The sequence below is a fragment of the Camelus bactrianus genome, chromosome 33 (assembly GCF_048773025.1).
Source record: "Camelus bactrianus isolate YW-2024 breed Bactrian camel chromosome 33, ASM4877302v1, whole genome shotgun sequence".
Lineage (NCBI taxonomy): Eukaryota > Metazoa > Chordata > Mammalia > Artiodactyla > Camelidae > Camelus > Camelus bactrianus.
In genome coordinates this window covers 10,348,194-10,365,799 of record NC_133571.1, presented here as the reverse complement: position 1 = coordinate 10,365,799, position 17,606 = coordinate 10,348,194, and the positions used below count along the sequence as shown (strand labels likewise).

At 49.4% G+C, this 17,606-nt stretch overlaps 1 protein-coding gene and 1 long non-coding RNA gene across 6 annotated transcripts in view; one reads left to right on the top strand and one right to left on the bottom strand.

Moving 5' to 3' along the window:
* The window catches only part of ZBTB16 (zinc finger and BTB domain containing 16), a 184,122-nt gene that overhangs the window by 56,310 nt on the left and 110,206 nt on the right, over positions 1 to 17,606 (bottom strand). For 4 of the 5 annotated variants that reach the window (XM_074357144.1, XM_074357142.1, XM_074357145.1 and 1 more), the window contains exon 4: positions 7,584 to 7,670. The exons of the other annotated variant lie outside the window; for it this stretch is intronic. In XM_074357144.1, the coding sequence (XP_074213245.1) occupies positions 7,584 to 7,670 (87 nt within the window). The remainder of the gene's footprint in view (positions 1 to 7,583; positions 7,671 to 17,606) is intronic. 5 annotated transcript variants of the gene reach the window in all.
* LOC123616451 (uncharacterized) lies at positions 1,152 to 3,379 on the top strand. Its single transcript, XR_006724458.2, has 3 exons — positions 1,152 to 1,270; positions 1,513 to 1,657; positions 2,390 to 3,379. It is a non-coding gene; the product is annotated as an uncharacterized LOC123616451 (long non-coding RNA).

The following is a 17,606-nucleotide window of genomic DNA, read 5'->3' as shown; positions in this document are numbered from 1 at the left end:
CCCCACCTTGGCAAAGCAGCTGGAAGCCATTCCCATTCCTCCACAACCGTTACTATCTACCTGGCCCTCCCCCTCTCACCTTCCCAGCCGGGAGAATGGGTCCCCTCCGAGGCCACTGCCTGGTGGAGACCACAATAATGCAATGTTAGTGACCACCCTCACCATTCCTGAGACTTCACTCTATGCAAGGCCTATGCTGAGCGCTTTGCACAGAACTAAACCCTCATAACATCTCTCATACGATAGCAGCAGAGCCGTCCTGTTCCCAAGAAGGAAATGGAGGCTTAGGGAAGTTAAGCGAACCTGCCCAAGGTCATAAAACTTGGAAGAGATGGGACTAGGATTTGAACCTAGACAGTCTGACACCAGGTCCCACATTGTGCGTGTCACTCTGTTCTGAACACCCAGAGTGTCACACTCAGACTTCAGGATCCAAGGGCCCCTCTTCTCTGAAGCCTGCAGGACAAATCTGAGCCACCCCATCAGGGCCCCAACTTGCCTAGTGAATAAAGCCCTCGAGACATCCTCGTCCCCACCCCCATGCCTTCGGGTGGGTCCATCCTCCCCAAGGAGCCATGTGCACATCCGCCTTTTCCGAGTGGGGGTTTCTCACTGTCTCTCTGGCCTGGCCCCCAAACCCTAGCACTGGCCCCATCTCCACCATGTTCAGATCACACAGAGGCAGATGCTCCGAGTTCCCTACAAGTTGATTAAAAGAGTTCAAGGTTCCTACAGCTCAACCCCAAGGCCTCCCCACAGAGCTGCCCTCCCTCCCTCCGTCCCCGACAGGGCTTGCTGAAGACCGTCCCAACCCCCTAGCCTTCAGCTCGGCAGCCAAGGTATCTCGCCTACCCTCCAATTAACGCCACCCGATCCGGTCTGTTGCCCCCAGGCGTGTTCAAGTCCCAGACGGGGATGTACAGTGGCTTGGACAACATTATGATTTGTAAAACCCACTTCTAATTAGTTTGACTTTGAATGAGGAGGGTAATTATTTTTAAATTTATTAACTGCTGCCTGGCCGGAGAAGTTTCCAGATCAAATGACACAGAGAAGCTATTTCTGTTCAGTGATGCAGCAATTTATATTACTGATGGGTCATTAAAACCTCTGGCACAAAACCACTTGTGTTTCCTGAGCCAAGATAGTGTCCCTGTGTCAAATTTCAAACCCTGAGTATAAATTAAGCCATTGATGGTATTCTATCAGTTTATCTGGACTTAAGGAACTACTTACTAATTTAAGACATTCCTAATATAGAACCCAAGCGGTGAGCGGGTTGCGTGTGTGAGTGTGTACGTGCGTGTGTGCGTGTTTTCTCACTTTTTGTTTCACTGAACAGTGTGAAAAAATTCTGATGTGTAAATGAAGAACAAGCATCTTGGGGAGCTGTGGAGCTGTTAATTCCTCACTGCTCTGCAACCCGAGCATTTTGGAAGCAGCAGGGTTTTTGCAATATGTATTTGTCATAATATAAAAGGTGTAAAGTGATCTCTGTTTATCTCCTCAAAGTCTTCATGTAGCAAAACATGAAAACTGAAGTGTGACAACAAAGCCTGAGCCCAGTCCAACCAACAGTGTGTCCCCCCGGAGCACCAGCTGGAGCCCACCGAGACCCTGGAGGGAGGGGGTCACACTCCCAGGATGGAAATCCAGGGTAAGTGGGGTCGAAGGAGTGAGATGTGAAGACGATGTTCGTTTGGTGGAATGGACTTGAAAATACTTCTACCAAATCCCTTTTTCAGTGGCAAGAATACCCGTGAGGCACGCTGATCACCTGTCGGAGGCAACGCCGCACGTTAGCTCTGTTAATTCTCCACGTAGCGGGTGGCCCTGGGCCTGAAACTCGCAGACCTGATCTGTTTCAGGAAATGGTATCCTCTCTCATGAGGGGGACATGGGGATCAGGGTGGTAAGGATTCTTAGTTAGATGGGTCACAGGAGTCCAGAAGAGCCCTGCCTGGGACAGGGCCACGAGCTACATGATCCTTGACCGCTCTCCCGAAACCGTTCAGCCACACACCCACGGACAGCAGTACGGCAACGGGCAGGTTGCCGGGGGCTGGTGGGAAGAGCACTGACACTGGGGTTGGGTCAACTTCCAGCTCTTCACTTCCTAGTGGGGGGCCCCGAGGCCTCCATGGTCTCATCTGTTAAATGGGTATGACAGAGGACCATGTCTGACAAACTCAGGTATCGGAGATACAAGCTGGCGTTAACCATGACTTTACTCTCCCAGGATCTCGATTCCTTTTCCTTTTCAGAGCTCTCTCCCTGCTCTCCAGTTGGCTCTCCAGTGATAACTGGTACCCCACTGGCTGTTCCCAGTCCAGAAACTTTAGCATCACTTTTAGCATCCCCTGTGACACGGTCTCTCTCTTCCTCACAGGCCCCCTTTCTTACAACACAGATGGCATGGCAACTCGATTTCAAGTTGATTATTAGAGGAGTGGGAGGATCCATCTGGGTTCTGCAGGAAGCAGTGCTGTCGATGATAAGCTCTGCCACGTGTCAGAAGAGCCATCTCGTCGCCAGCCCTATGCTGCAGTTAAGGCTGCTACCGCGTCTCTCCCCAGCCGAGCGCTGTTTGCCCCACACTAACAAGTGGGCAAACACGCCTCACGGCTGAGGGCGTTGGTCCAGGGAGAGCTCACAGCCAGCTGGGGAGGGAGCCCTTCTCAAAGTGCCCACCTTGGTCTCTTATCCATCATTTGGATTCAATTTGGAGATAAAGCAAACATCTGAGTGGGCTGGGCCCCACCTGCTAGAGGAAGGGTGGGCATTATACCCCTTTGCGGGGTGGGGGGACATTTGAAGGGCAGAAAGCACGAGAAACAAGGCTGCTAATAGTTAAGTTCAACTCCCCTCCTCAGCTTCTGACTCAAACTCCAGGTTCTTCCCAAAGACACTTGAAACCAATATCCTTTTCTGGAAAGTGTTCAGCACTTTCAAGTCCTCACTGACTTAATAAACCCCAGAAGGCATGGGTCCTAAGATGCCTCTGACTTTCAAAGCTGAATCAATGCCAAACTCTTAAAACACAGGTTGGAATGTCATGAATATCACTGAATTGTACACTTGAAAATAGTTAAAATGGCAAATTTTGTTATGTATCTTTTAACCACCGTTTTAAAAATTAATAAGCTAATATACCAAAGCCCACTGAATTGTACACTTTTTTTAAATGGAGGGGATTGAACCTGAGACCTCACACATGCTAAGCGTGCATTCTACCACTGAGCTGTACCCTCCCCACCCGAATTATACACTTTAAACATGTGAACTATATGTTATATGAACTGTATCTCAATAAAGCTCTCTGGAAAAAAAAAAAAAGACGGGGAGCAGGTCTGTGTTGCTCACCAGTGGGTGCCAGGCACACTGAAGGTGCTCAATAAGTGTGTGGGGTCTGCCTGTGAACAGCATCCCCGTCTGCTCGCTCGGCAGGGACTCAGCCTCTTGCCCGGGCCCTGGCTGTGAGGGTAGCTTGCTCCCTGCCGCTGCAAATTTAATCTAGATGGACAGAATTAAGCTGCTTGGCAAAGCTGGCTCACAGCTCCATCTCCTCAACCCCCCGACTGGAATTCTCAGAGTAGGATTCTCGGTTCCATCTGTGGTCCAGCAATAAGACACGGTAAGTCAGTTTACAATGTTGTGTCCATTTCTGGTATACAGCGTAATGTTTCAGTCATACACATACGTGCATATATTCCTTTTCATATGGTTTTTCATTATAGGTTACCACAGGATACTGAATATAGTTCCCTGTGCTATACAGGAGAGACATTGTTTATCTATTTTATATATAGTAGTTAGTACTAGACTTCAATAAAACAGAATGCCAAAAAAAAAAAAAAAAAGATAAACGACAAGGACCTACTGTATAGCACAGGGAACTATATTCAATTTCTTGTAATGAGCTGTAATGGAAAAGAATCTGAAAAAAATATAGATATAGGTGTATGTATATGTATAACTGCTGTATACCTGAAACTAACATTGTAAAGTGACTACACTTCAATAAAAAATAAGAATTTAAAAAAGAAAAGAAACTGGCTGGGACCCTGATAGACCTGGGTCCTCCCAGCTCTGGAGCTCTGGGCAAAATCAGTGAGCCAAGTCTGCTTCTCTGGAACCGAGCCAGGGAGACATGGACTGGAATGAGAGTTCACCTGGAAAGTTCTCTCCCCACTGCCACGGGCACCAGCCCAAAGCCCAGGGTACAGGGCTTCCACTCAGAGAGGCTGATTCTGTGAGGCAGAAGGACAAGAAAATACTGGAGATGATCACACCAGCCCCAGCCGACGGGTCTTCCGTCTTCCTTCTTCTACCCCAGTCTCCGTGGGAGCTTCGTAGCTCATCCCCAAAGACAGCCGCCACCAACTCCTCTTTCCCTATATGTCTGTCATTCCCCCGGAGAAGGGGAGTCTACACTTCCATCCCTTGAATTTGGGACTGACCTGAGCCTGCTGAGAGCAATGAAATACGGTGGATGTGATGCTGTGTGTTTCCAGCCTGGCTTTCTATTTTTTTTTAATTGAAGTCTAGTTGATTTACAATGTTGTGTTAGTTTCTGGTGTACAGCATTTTGATTCAGTTATTTACATATATATTCTTTTTCATATTCTTTATCATTATAGGTTATTACAAGATACTGAATACAGCACAGCACAGGGAACTGTATCTAGACTAGCTTTTAAGAGCGCTGGCAGTTTCTGCTTCCTGTCTCTCGGAGCCCTGAGCAGTGAGGTGAGAAGTCCAGGCTGCTCTGCTGTTGAGAAAGGCCCGGGGAAGAGCAGGGGGAGACAGGCACATGAGCGAGGAAGCCATCGTGGACACGCAGCCGCAGACACCACCCAACTGCAAGCACGTGAGAGACCCCAAGGGAAAACTGCCCAGCTGAGCACAACCACAGACCTGTCTGAGATAAGAACACACCCTGGCTTTAATTTACTGGCAGAGTGGTTCCCTGAACAGCAATTGATAACTGAAACATTCCTGTGGTCACTTCTCAACACAGGAACCAGGGTGGTATTTTAAACCCATAAATCAAGTCACATCATGTTCTCATTCAACCCCCTCCAATGGACAATTATTTTCCACCTTCTCTATAAATGTCTGTGCACATGTGTGTGTGGTGTGTGGTGTGTGTGTGTGTAGCTTTACTGAGACATAACTCATATACTATAAAATATACAATTCATGCTTTTAAAGTATAAAGTCAATAGTTTTAACATATTCAGAGATGCGTAACCATCACCATAATCAATTTTAGGACATTTTCATCACCCCAAAAAGAAACCCCACACCCATTAGTCACTCCCTAAGCCTCCCAGCCCCTGGCACTTACTAATTGACTTTCCATCTCTATAGATTCGTCTATTCTGGATGCTTCATATAAACAGAACCATACAACAGGTGGCCTTTTGTGACTGGTTTCTTCCACTGAGCGTCACGTTTCTAAGGTTCATCCGTGTTATAGAATGTAATCAGGACTTCATTCCTTTTTATAGATGAATAATACTCCACTGTATGGATAAATCACATTTTGTTTATCCATTCATTAGCGGGTAGACATTGAGTCACCTCTACCTTGTCGGCTATTATAAATAATGTTGTTATGAACACTCAGGTGCATCTTTTTGTGTAGATACATGTCTCCATTTCTCCTGGGTATACACATGGAATGGAATGGCTGTGTCCCGTGGTATCTCTGTTGAACCTCTGGAGGAGCTGCCAAACTGTTTTCCACCGCGGCTGTACCATTTTACACTCCCACGAGCAGTGTATGAGGGTTCTCACTTCTCCACATCCCTGACAACACTTCTTAATGTCTGTATTTTTATCAGAGCTACATCTTAATAGGTATAAAGTAGTATCTCACTGCGATTGTGATTTGTATTTCCCTGATGGCTAACGACGTCAAGCATCTTTCCACCCGCTCAGTGACTATTTGTCTAGTCTTGGAGAAATGTCTATTCAGATCCTTTGCACGTTTTATACTTTAGTTGTTTGTATTTTTATTATGGAGTCATAAGGGTTCTTTGTATTTTCTAACCAAAAGTTTCTCAGCAGCTGTATGATTTGCAAATATGTTCTCCCCTGCCAACAGACTCTTCCCACATGCAGAATAAAATCCAAATTCCATCCTAGGGCTGAGAGGCTCACCTGACTTCCAACCTCCTCACCCCTCCCTCTCCGCACCTCCCTCCCTGCCCCCCACCACGCTCTTCACATTGCTCCTTGAACTTGTCAAGTTCAGCCCGGCCTCAGGGCTTCTGGAAGTGCCTGCCTCCTTTGCCCAGACCTTCTTCCCTGAAACCTTCGAGTGGCTCCCTCCTTCACTTCAGGACTCTGCGCAGATGTCACCTTCTCAGAGAAGTCCATCTGATCTAAAATACCACTTTTCTCCCTGCCACTCTCTATGCCTCATCATGCTACATTTTTTTTTCTTTCTAGCACTTTTTATAGCCTGGCATTATATACAACTATTTGTTTATACTGTCTCCCTATTAGAACCTCAGTCCCATGAAGAAAGTTCTCTGTCTCATGTCACTATATCTTAAATACCCCAACAGTGCCAAGCACATTGTAGAAATTCAATAAATATTTATTGAATTAAATGCATCTACCATTTACTGAATGATTATTATGAGCCAAGCATTCAGCAAAGCAGTTTGAATACAACATTGCATTTCATCCCCGCAACAAATCTATGCTACGAGGTAGGTACTATTATTACTCCACTTTTCTAGCAGATGAGGAAACCCAAATTAAGAGAACTTACCCGTGGTGGTCCCGCAAATTGTAAGTGGCAGAGCCAGGATTAAACCCCACTCCCAACCCCCCATTCACTTCAGCAAGTCACTTCCCCTCCTTTGAACCTCGGTTTCCTCATCTACGACATGGGAGTCGTCTCCTGCCTTACAGGGTTATAGAAAGACTGGCCAAATGAGATCAGGTAAAGATGGAGAAGAGGGCCTGGCACATCGTGAACGTTCAGGAAGTGTGAGCTACCCTGATGATGATGGTGATGAAGATAACCGATTACCGTGATGAGACGCCGCAAAATCATTGCTTTGAAATCAAACCAATGTCATTGTTTGTTAATATTGTTCAAACGCATCCCTGCAGACAGACTGCTTTCTTTTAGACAATGGCGGGGCTCTTGCAGAGGGAGGACAAGCCCACTGCGGCCACATGAGGTGAATCAGAGTTAGTCCATCGGGTGGGGGAGGCTTCCTGGCCCTGCACCACGGGAACAGGATGGTTAGATAACATCATAGACTTCCTAAGGCCTCCCCAAGAGTGTCCTAGAGCTCTCGTGACGATGAGCTTTCAGTGGCCTGTTAGAGACGGGGGTCTTGGCCTCATTCAGGGCAGCTGTTCTTCTGGGGCAAAGTCACACTTGTGAATTCCTGCCTGGCCAGCCCTGCAAGCAGGGGGAGCCAGCCATCCCCACTCACAGCTCCCCCAGGAAATGACCGGATATCCTGTTTACTGAACGAGGGTACCACCGAGATACTTCACATCCACGTGCTGTCACCCCGTGGATGACAGGAGGATGGGGGTCAGTCACTCACCAGTGTGGGTCTGCCTGTGTGTCTCCAGGGCATCCTCCTTCGAAAACTGGGCACCACACTGATCACAGACGAAGGCTTTGGCACCCGCTGAAAGAAAGGGGAGGCAGTTACCTTATTACCAAGAGTGACACTCCATCAGGAAAGGGGTCCTGGGCCAAAATCATGCAGACGGACTCTGGGGGAGGGGGCTGAACGCCTGTGACGATTCCAAGTCGGGGATAAATCACGGCCCCAGCAGCCAGCCCAGACCCTCCTCTGAGATGCCACCACCCACCCAGCTGGGCCCCAAATGCCCCCACTGAGGGCTCTCTCAGACAGAAGAGGTAACAAAACCAGAACAACCCAGACAAACAGAGATGGGGTGCAGAGGAGATGCCAAAGAAAAAGGGGACTTCTGGGGGGCTGGCTCCAGGTGACAGAAAAGTAGTAAATGACACAAACGTGCCCAGTTACCCCGCTTACACTTTATGAGGACACAGGAATCACTGACATACCTCTCCTTGGATAAACCCCTAACTCCGTGTGTCAGAAACTCAGCTCATGGTCTCCCCCAGCAACCTCCTGTTCCTGGCCATTTAAAGTCTCTGAATGACTCCCCAGCGCTTTCACGATAAAGGTCAAACTCCACGCAGTGATCCATAATCTGGCCCTGTTAGCTGTCCAGTTCCATTGGGAACTGTCCTCACCGGCCCTCTCTGGGTACCTCTCGACCCTCGCTGGGTCTCGCGGCCTGAGCATCATCCGGGCTCATTCCCATCCATTCTAGTCTTAGTCTGTTTCTAAGACCAGAGTACGCATGCGCCAAGCACGCCGGCCGCTCGCTGCTCCGCCCTTTCCAATCCGCCGCTGCACTCTGTTCCTTTCATCACGTCTAAGCGTTACTGTAAGTGCGCCTGTGCTTCAACTTTGCATTAGAGCGTCGTAAGAGGCAGAACCACTTCTCACATATATTTGTAGTGGAAAGCAGTCTGGTCCGGTTTTCACACTATCTCATACTTCCTGAGGCTGTAGCGTATTCCAGGCATGAGGCTAAGTATTTAAGGTATATCATTTCATTTAATCCTAACAACCTTTTAAAATACCTAGTATGATTACCCCCATTTAGCAGATGAGACAACTCAAGCTCAGAGAGGTTAAGTAGCTTGCCCAATGTCACACAGCAGGTAACCGTAGAGGTGGATTCAAATCCAAGCAGCCTGACTTCAGAGCCTTTCCTCTTGATCCCTATACCCTTCTGCCTCCCTAGGGTTCCATCCACAAAGTTCTATTTGGACTGCCCCCCAAGCCCAAAAAAATTTATCCCCCTTTTTTTTTCCTTTTTTTTAAATTGAAGTATAGTTGATTACTATGATATGCTAGTTTCAGACATAGAGCAAAGTGATTCAGTTATATATATATATTCTTTTTCAGATTCTTTTCCATTACAGGTTATTACAAGATACTGAATATAGTTCCCAGTGCTATATAGTAAGTCCTTGCTATTTATCAGTTTTATATATAACAGAGCGTGTCTGTTCATCCTAAACTCCAAATTTACCCCTCCCTCCACCTTTCCCCTTTGGTAACCATCGGCTTGTTTTCTGTCTGTGAGTCTGTTTCTGTTCTGTAAAAAAGATCATTTGTGTCATTTTTTTTAGACTCCATGAATAAGTGATAACATACGGTATTTGTCTTTCTCTGTCTGACTTACTTCACTCAGTATGAACATCTCTAGGTCCATTCATGCTGCTGCAGATGGCTCTAATTTGTCCCTTTTATACCTCCAGGTTTTGTGTAAAATTATACTTGAAAAAAATGGTCCCACTACTTTTTAAATAGTTTTTAAATCTTTGCCTTGGAGTATTCGTGCATGCTTAAGGAGGAGATCTCAGAACACAAATTGCATCAGTACAGACTTAAATTAAACACCAATAAACATTTAGGGCATTGACCTTGTCTCTGTTCCTAACGATGAGCAGGGACTAGCCTCTACTAGGTGCTCAATAAATACTAGTTGGCTGATTGACTAAATGAGTGATAATGTGCCCCAGGAAAGATATGAAATCGCCTCTCCTTAAGAGCTTTAAAAATGAACACTGTCATTTGTCTTAGGTGGCTGGCGCTGAACTCCGCCTCAAGGCAGGGAGAATACCATGTTCGAGGGGGTGTTCTGACCAGCTGCAGGGTGTCCTAAGGCCCTGGACCTGTACATGGCTTCTAGGGCTTTAAAGAAAGAGTCAAGGAACTTGATGGCAATGTAGTCAACTGTGCATTCACATGGGAGGCAGCCAGCCCTCTGCATCCATTTATACTGGAAATGCAGCAAGTACCTCGAAGTGCAGAGCCCCCCCGCCCTCCAAACAGTGAGAAACTTCCCCCAGCCCCAGATCATGAGCCAACAACAAGGGCCCACGGATCTGTAGGGGATCTGACTTTAACTGCATCCCGTTCTCTGGTCCTACCAGTTTCTCCCTGAAGAAGAAAGGGGAGCCTAACGTGGGAGCAGGGGCTGGAAAAGGGAGGGCGCCCCTGGGCTCCTCATCCCCATCACCTTGGCTCTGAGGCCCCGGTGAGCCGCCCGCTCTTCCTGCTGCAGCTTCAAAGGACTGTGGTGAGCAGGGTTCTTAGAAAACAGCCATCCCCGTGGCTGCAGGGGCAGCTGCTTTAATGGCTGAGAAGCCGGGAGAAAGGAAGGAGGGCAGGTAGGAAGTGAAGGGCCGGATGTGTGGCATCATAGCAGCTCAGAGGAAGATGAAAACAGATTCGCGCACGTGATCTCAGCAAGGTTGCAGGCTTGGCTCAGGCCTGACCACATCTGGCTGCCCGCAGAGCCCTCCCCGCTCCACCCCTGCCTCGCTGAAGTCACGAAATTGAGCTGAGTGTGTGAAAGATCCCTGTCCTCAATGACTGGGGTGACATCCCCGACACACACTTACCATGGATGTGGGCTCCCGCGTTGGCCCCAATTCATGACGCCCCAGCATTCGCTGCCCAGACTCCCCACAAACCCCCAGGGTGAGCCCAACAGCAAAAACAGGCAGTCCGGGACACAGGAGTCATGGAGCACAGAGAGGCAGAGACCACCCTCTCCCAAGGAGACATGTGCCTTTAAATTGTCTCTGTTAACGGCTGGCTCAGAGGCAGAAATATTTGGCAGCCCTGAAATTAAAAGTGATAAATTTCCTCGCCAAGCTTTGATCGATAATAGAGGCCTCATCTGTTAATCAATAAGACAGCCTCTGCCTGTTTACTGTGCATATGTTGTTTGCTGCTGCCTCCAGTATGATGTCAAGTTTGCATTCAGAGCAACTCAAGTGTGCATAAACCACATGGCTATTCCCAAAACGCATCACGGTGACATCATTCAGCCACTAATACATTTACAAAGCATCGGGGTGAGGGGGTGATGGGGGAAAGGAGGAGGTCATGCCAGTTGAAAACAACGGGCACATATGGATGCGTCGGCAGATTTACCCCCCACGATATTTCCCGGGGCTCATCTCGGAGAGGGGAGAAGTCCAGGACACAGCTCGGGGACAGCTGTTCCTCCTTCCTATACGCAGGGGATGTTTTCTGGATGTCCATTTTTAAGAGTCAAGTAAATATAAAATAGATGGTGGTAAGCGATAAAGAGAACTAAATAAGTGAAAAGGGGCGGAGAGGGCAGGGGCTGCTATTTGACACGGGATGAGCTGACATCTGAGAAGAGAATGAAGCAGGCGAGGCGAGAAGAGGCAACATCACTGTCTAAGAAAGCCCGTTCCAGGCCAAGGAAGAGCGTGGAGGCCAGGCGGTTGGCATGGCCTCAGGGAGGGGAGAGGGAGAGGGAGAGACGGGGCATGGATTTTGCAGGGAGAGAAATTAAACAGTCAAGAGGTAGCACCACATGATGAAAAAGTGGGCTAGACCCTCGCTCTCCTCCCCAGCAATTACAGACCTGAGTGAACCAGAGGACATGACAGCAAGATCCAGAGTGGGGAGAGCTGGCTCCCAGGCCTCGCTCAGCCGCTCACTGCTGTGGACGTCACCCATGTCACCTCGATGCACCTGTCTCCCCATCTGTAAAATGGGTATGATTGTAACCGTCTGCCTCCCTTGAGGCCATGAGGATCGAAGGAAGTAATGCATATTAAAAAATACAAAACGCTTTGCTATTCACTAGGTGCTCCGTAGATGTCAGATTATCAATGTTCTCTACACCTGGCGGGGTGGGCAGCAGAATGTGGTTAAGAGCGCAGGACTTGGGTCAGAAAGATCAGAGTTCAAATCCCAGCCAAGCTAATCACCAGCTGTGACCCTCAGCAAGTTGCCTAATCTCAGAGAGCCTATCGCTCCATCTGTCAAATGGGAACACCCAGAGGAAATCCCTCGAGAGTTGTGACAAGGTCGGGACAGTGGTTGGCCCCACGTCTGGAGGCAGATCCACAGAACCATCATTGCAGTCAGGCTCAGAGCCGGGACTCCTTTGTGCAAAATATGATTGATTTTACCAAAATTCAGTGTATAGCTATTTTGGGGCCACTTATCTTGTGTAAAGTGAGTCATTTGTAGAGACACATTTCACTATAATTACACACACACACACCGTCCTGCTAATTTATTTATTATCTTTTTTTTTTTTAGTTTGTTGGATTCCCCTTATTGTTGAATTTTTAAGGTTGTTTTATTCTTTTTTTTTAAAAAAAAACTTTGTTGTTTTTTTCAGGGGGGAGGTAATTAATATTGTTTGTTTATTTATTTATTAATGAAGGTACTGGTGATTGAACCCAGGACCTTGTGCATGCCAGGCACACACTCTACCACTGAGCTGTATCCTCCCCGTCTTGTTCTGCTAATTTAAAGGCAAGTGATGGTCTTCTTGAGGGAGCAGGAAAATCCATCATAGGACCAGCATGTCAGTAATGGCTCTTCATACGCTGCCGCCGCCCCCGAGTCTTACATCCTCCCCTGAGGAGCCCCAGGAGCCCCGTTCACAGGTCCTGTGTGGACTGCCAGGCTCTTTCCTCTTTTTGGTCTCCCCGGCAGACTGGAAGCTCCGTGAGAACAGGGCTGGCCTCTGCCTTGTCATCTGCTCCATCCCCAGTTCTCTGCTTGGTGCCTGACACGGAGTCTGCGCTCACAATTGCCTGACAAACAAAGAAACCCCCCAGGCCGGTTCTGGGCCTGGGAAGGGGGCAGTGGCCACTCAGGGCAGTGCCAGGCTGTCCCCTAGGGGGTGGCAGAGTCCTTACTCTTCACACTCTGGGCTCTCCACTGGCCCTTTTTCAAAACTCAAGGACATGGTCTCCGGCTGGAACTCGGGCAGCATGGGGGTGAAGGAAGGACAGGTCGGGAAGCACAGCTGTCTGAATCCTCTGGAGCAAGGGGTCCTGTTCATCGGCCCTGCACTCCCCGCCCGGCTGCCCAGGACCCACACCCCAGCAGCGAACACGCAACCTCCCCCCCAGCACACTCAGGAGCCTCCTGTCGGCCAGAGCGGCCCCTCCCCTGGCTGGCAGGATCTGCTGTGTGACCCCACTCCAGCCCAGGCACCGAGTGTATCTGAGAGTCAGTGTTAAAGGGACGGACAGACAGACATTCCCGCCCCTGTCAGTCTCCCAGGGATTCTGCAGAAGAGGCTCAAGGAGGCTTTAAGCGCTGCTGTTGGGGGGTGGGGGGGGGACCAGCAGCTGCCTGACCACTCTGAATTTTCCAGACCCCTACTTCTCCCCTTTCTTCCGGACTTCCTGATGCCGCCAGAAAGTTCAACAGGGGCCAGAGGAAAGAGGAGGGGTCACAGCAGGTTAAGGCTGGGCGAAAAGAAAGGAGACCCTCGCCACAGCCCACCTGGAGGCTGGAGCCCGCGTAAGGCCTCCGTGTGTGGGAGCCGCTCCTCTCTGGGCCAAGGATCACCCCGCCTCTCAGGAATCAAAGGGGAGACCTGCCAGAAAAGCACTTTCAAAACCATAAAGCTTTCTATCAATGCCCAGCATTCCAACAACAACAGAGCTGAAATCCAGCAGAAGCACGTCAGGCAGGTTCCCCGCGGCCGCCCTCCTTCCCCGCCACTACCTCTGGCCTCTTCCCCTCGGCAAAGTAAACAGCCTTCCTGCCCAGAGACGACAGGGTGGGGGGGGGGGGGTCCCGAGCATCCAGGAAGGGGAGTAGAAGATACTGAACCCAATCAGATGTGGGCTGGCGTCTCTCTGCAGTAAATAAGACAGAAGCCAATGAGGGAAGGGAAAAAAATTACACATCCCTCCCTCTCCAAAACCTCGCCCAGCCCCCATGCTAATAAGAAGAGGGAAGAAAAAGGAACTGCGCTGCAAAAACACCTCCCGTCTGTGTCTGCCAGCATCTAATGTTGAGTGCTGTGTCCTTTTTCTTTTAATTCCTTGAGATTTTAAAATAAACATCTTGACTGTTCTGATGAGATAGGCATGCCTGCTTACATAAGGAAGTACAGAGTGTACCAAAACAGCAGACCCAAAAAAAGCATAAGCTGTCAGAACAATGAGTACAGACGCTGGGCATTTTACAACGGGCCATGGTGTACAGTTTTATTTACAGTACCTCTTATCTGACAGAGAACAGTACACTGGCTGCCAATTCCAAAGGCCAGGACTGCGTGTTCTTTCACTCAAGGAGACGTGTACTCCCTAAGAGGCGTGCTCGCTCGCTCTCCCTCTCTCTCTCTCTCTCCCTCCTCTCATTCTTTTGCTTTATTAACAAAACAAAAACTGATACAGGACCAACTGATAAGGTACACAGATTCAGGGGAGATGGAAAAGGGAAAGCAGGTGGGCAGATGTGGGTTGAATGGAAAACAACCAGCCCTATCGATTGGCTCAGGATACGGTTCAAGGGTAGTTCTCTGCGACAACCAAGTGGGAGAAAGGTCCTCAGGGCCTGGCCTCACTACAGGATGGGGGTGGAGGGATGAGCTCATGATGCAGGGCCTCAATCAAAGGTAGGGCTGAGAAAGCCCCCAGGACCACCTCCCTGCAGGCCACAGAGATCATGGAAGGACCAGGGATTTCGGGCAGCAGGTTTTCTGATCTCTAGATGTCAGTTTCCCATCAATGATCCGGTAAGTGCCAGACACCTCACATCTGGCTAAATGTCCACTCTGGGGAGGATGTGACCTTGGAATGGGTCAAAAAGAAGTGCCAAGGCATCTCTAGTCTGAGAGAACATTTCTTATCCTACCTAATAAATGGCATACTACCAAGAGGTGCTGGAGTGCCCTGGGGCTCCTGGCTTTCACTGGATCCTATGGCCCCGCTCGTTTGTCCCACAGAGAAAACAGAGGTCCACCCCGTCCCTTCTCCCTGCAACTCAGTTCTCAGCCCAGAGAGGCTTAGAGAGCTCTTTTGTTACCACTTTTAGCACCAAAGCAGGTAACCCAATAGGCTTGGAAACACTGTCCACAGCCAGTAGAAAACACACATGCTGAACACACAGTTAGCTGTGCAGGAGAGAAGTTCAGAAAACTCGCTCTGGAATCACACATACACGGGTTCAAGGGCTGGGTTCTGCCATTTCCAGCTACCGCTCTGGGGAGGCTCATTATCTTCTCTGCGCCTGTTTCCTCACCTCTGAAACTGGGCACAGACCATCTACACGGGCTTGAGTGATGCTTCATTTACATAGTACATGTCAAATCTTTGCCACCACGCCTGGCATCCACGGACTGCTCAATAAAAGCTAGTTGTCACTAACATCATCAATTATTGCCATGACTTCCTCCCTCAGTGTCAGTGTCTGACACAGGGATGTCAAAGGCACACAATGAACATAGCAGGATATTTTAAATCTTCTTACTACCCCAGCCCAAATGCAAAGAGAAAGAAGGGAGGAGAGATGCCCACTCTGGACAAGTCTCCAAGGGAGTAGAAGATAAAGAAAGGCAAAGGACACTGACGGCTGTGCACCCCCAAGAAACCCCCATGCAAACCAACAGTGTACAAGGAAAGACGTGTCCGGATCACCCTGTGCTGGGAGAAGATCCAAAAAACGGTCCACCTCCCATCGGCTCCCAACACTCATGGCCAAGTTTTGAGGGCGTTACCATCCTCCTACAGAGATGAGCGCAAACCTCTTAAGGTGGATGATTTTACGTATTTATTTATTTTCTTAAGGTGAATGATTTTAAATAAACACAGGTAGGATGGTAAATCTGTTGCAGTAAAAACAACAACAGCAGCAGACAAGTCTTCCTGGAATCTAAGAGCACTGATCTGGGGGTTCATCTCACCACTGCCTTTAACCCATTTCTCCCCCCCAGCACCTCCCATGACTGGCTAATCAAGGTACGGCGGTTATCAAGGCAACGACACAAAGCCCTCTCTTCCCCTGGGAAGGTCAGCCCCTGTTGTGATGGAGCAGACTTCCTTCCAGCACATCATGCCAACTCGGAGACCTCCCAGAGGTACGGACCTATGGCGGTTTGCAGCCACACGTGGCTTTGAGGTTCTGCCCTTTGTTGGTGGTATGGGCCTGGTGCCCACTGGGTAGCCTTATTTCCCTCCTTAAAATGGGGTGATCAGTTCTCAGAAGATAATTTGAACAAGAACCTCGAAGAAGGCCCTGGCACACAGTAAGTGCCTGGATAGTTTTGATGACTATGGAATAATCGCACTTCGTCGAGTTGATGAGCTCCAGGAGACCAGCCTTTGGCCTGAGCTTCAGGAACTCCAGCCCGTAACACTTCAGCCCCACAGTTGCTGGGGGTAAGGCCCACCTGCAATGAATAAATGGCCCAGAGAGGGGAGACACTGAATTCTCTGAGGCTCTTGTACACATGGTCTTCAGCTACAGGGGATGAGAGAAGGGGCACCATCAGATGAGGCAGGTGGACACCTGACTCCAGGAGGGTTCTGCTGGCCAGGGGCACCCAAGCTTTCCCGCAGCAGCACAAAGAGAAATGGACTCAGAGTCCCAAGTGTCCCTGCCAGAGCTGTGTGGCCGAGGGTGCATCACTGCCTCTCTCCATCTATAAAGGACAAGTTTTAAGATGAGAACTCTGTTAGGGAAAAAACAAAAAGATGAATGGGTGGCGCTGGAGACGAATCTGGAAGCACACAGCAACGGCAGGTAAACATGGCTGTGAAAGACGCTCAAATGCTTATAACCCCTGGTGATGGGAGGGCGCTGGCTGGACCACGCTGGGGCTGGGTTCCCTGATTCAGCCCGGGGATTCCTTCTCCCGGGGAAGACCTTGCTCTATCAGGCAGCAAAGTGGAACAGAGAGTCCAGATACCAAGAGAATCATTAGCCAGACAGAGCCAGGCTGAGCCAGTGAAGCCAAGGCAGAGGCTGACCCCTGAGTTCCAGGGAACACCCAAGCTTTCAGGTGTTTGTGGCTTTGTTTTGTTTAAAAGAGGCAGGACTGCAGCCTTGGCATCTGTAAGAGACTAGGTGGAAGGGCCAGAAAGGTCCCGGTGGGGACTTCTGCTGTGATTTTATGGGATATCCCCTCAACTGCTGGTCGCCAACAACTGTCTTCCCCCCTGGTCCCCGCTTGGGATTCTGAGGTGAGAGATTCATCACGGGAAGAGGGCCTTCTGCTGGCATCTAGCAGCCTCAGAGCACTTTTTGTTACCTGAGTCTTTGGCCTCCTCCTCTCAACTTCAGTTACCCTGCTTCTTTTACTGAAGCACCTCCAGGGTTCTCGGCCACAGGCCTTCATCCGGAATCGGGCATGGAGGGGACCCCCCAGCCTGTCACACACACACACACACACACACACCCCTCCCCGGGGTAAGAGTCATGAGTGCTGCCTAGACAATGGGGAAAAGCAAGTCCAGGCCACTCCAGGGGTGATGGCCGAGATCAAAACCCCGCCTACCCACAACATCACCAGCTGACGTCTGCCACCACCCCAGTCCTCCAACATCCTCTGAGACCCCCTCCAGTTACATTTTCCCTTGAGGTCATTTTCAGAGAAAAGGGGGGGGGCAGCCTTCCTCGGCCCTGACTGCAGTCTGGCCCTCCTCCCTCCCTCCTAGCCAGAGCCTTCCTCCCTCGTTTCTCACTGACTGAAAAGTGTGCCGAGTCCTCTCA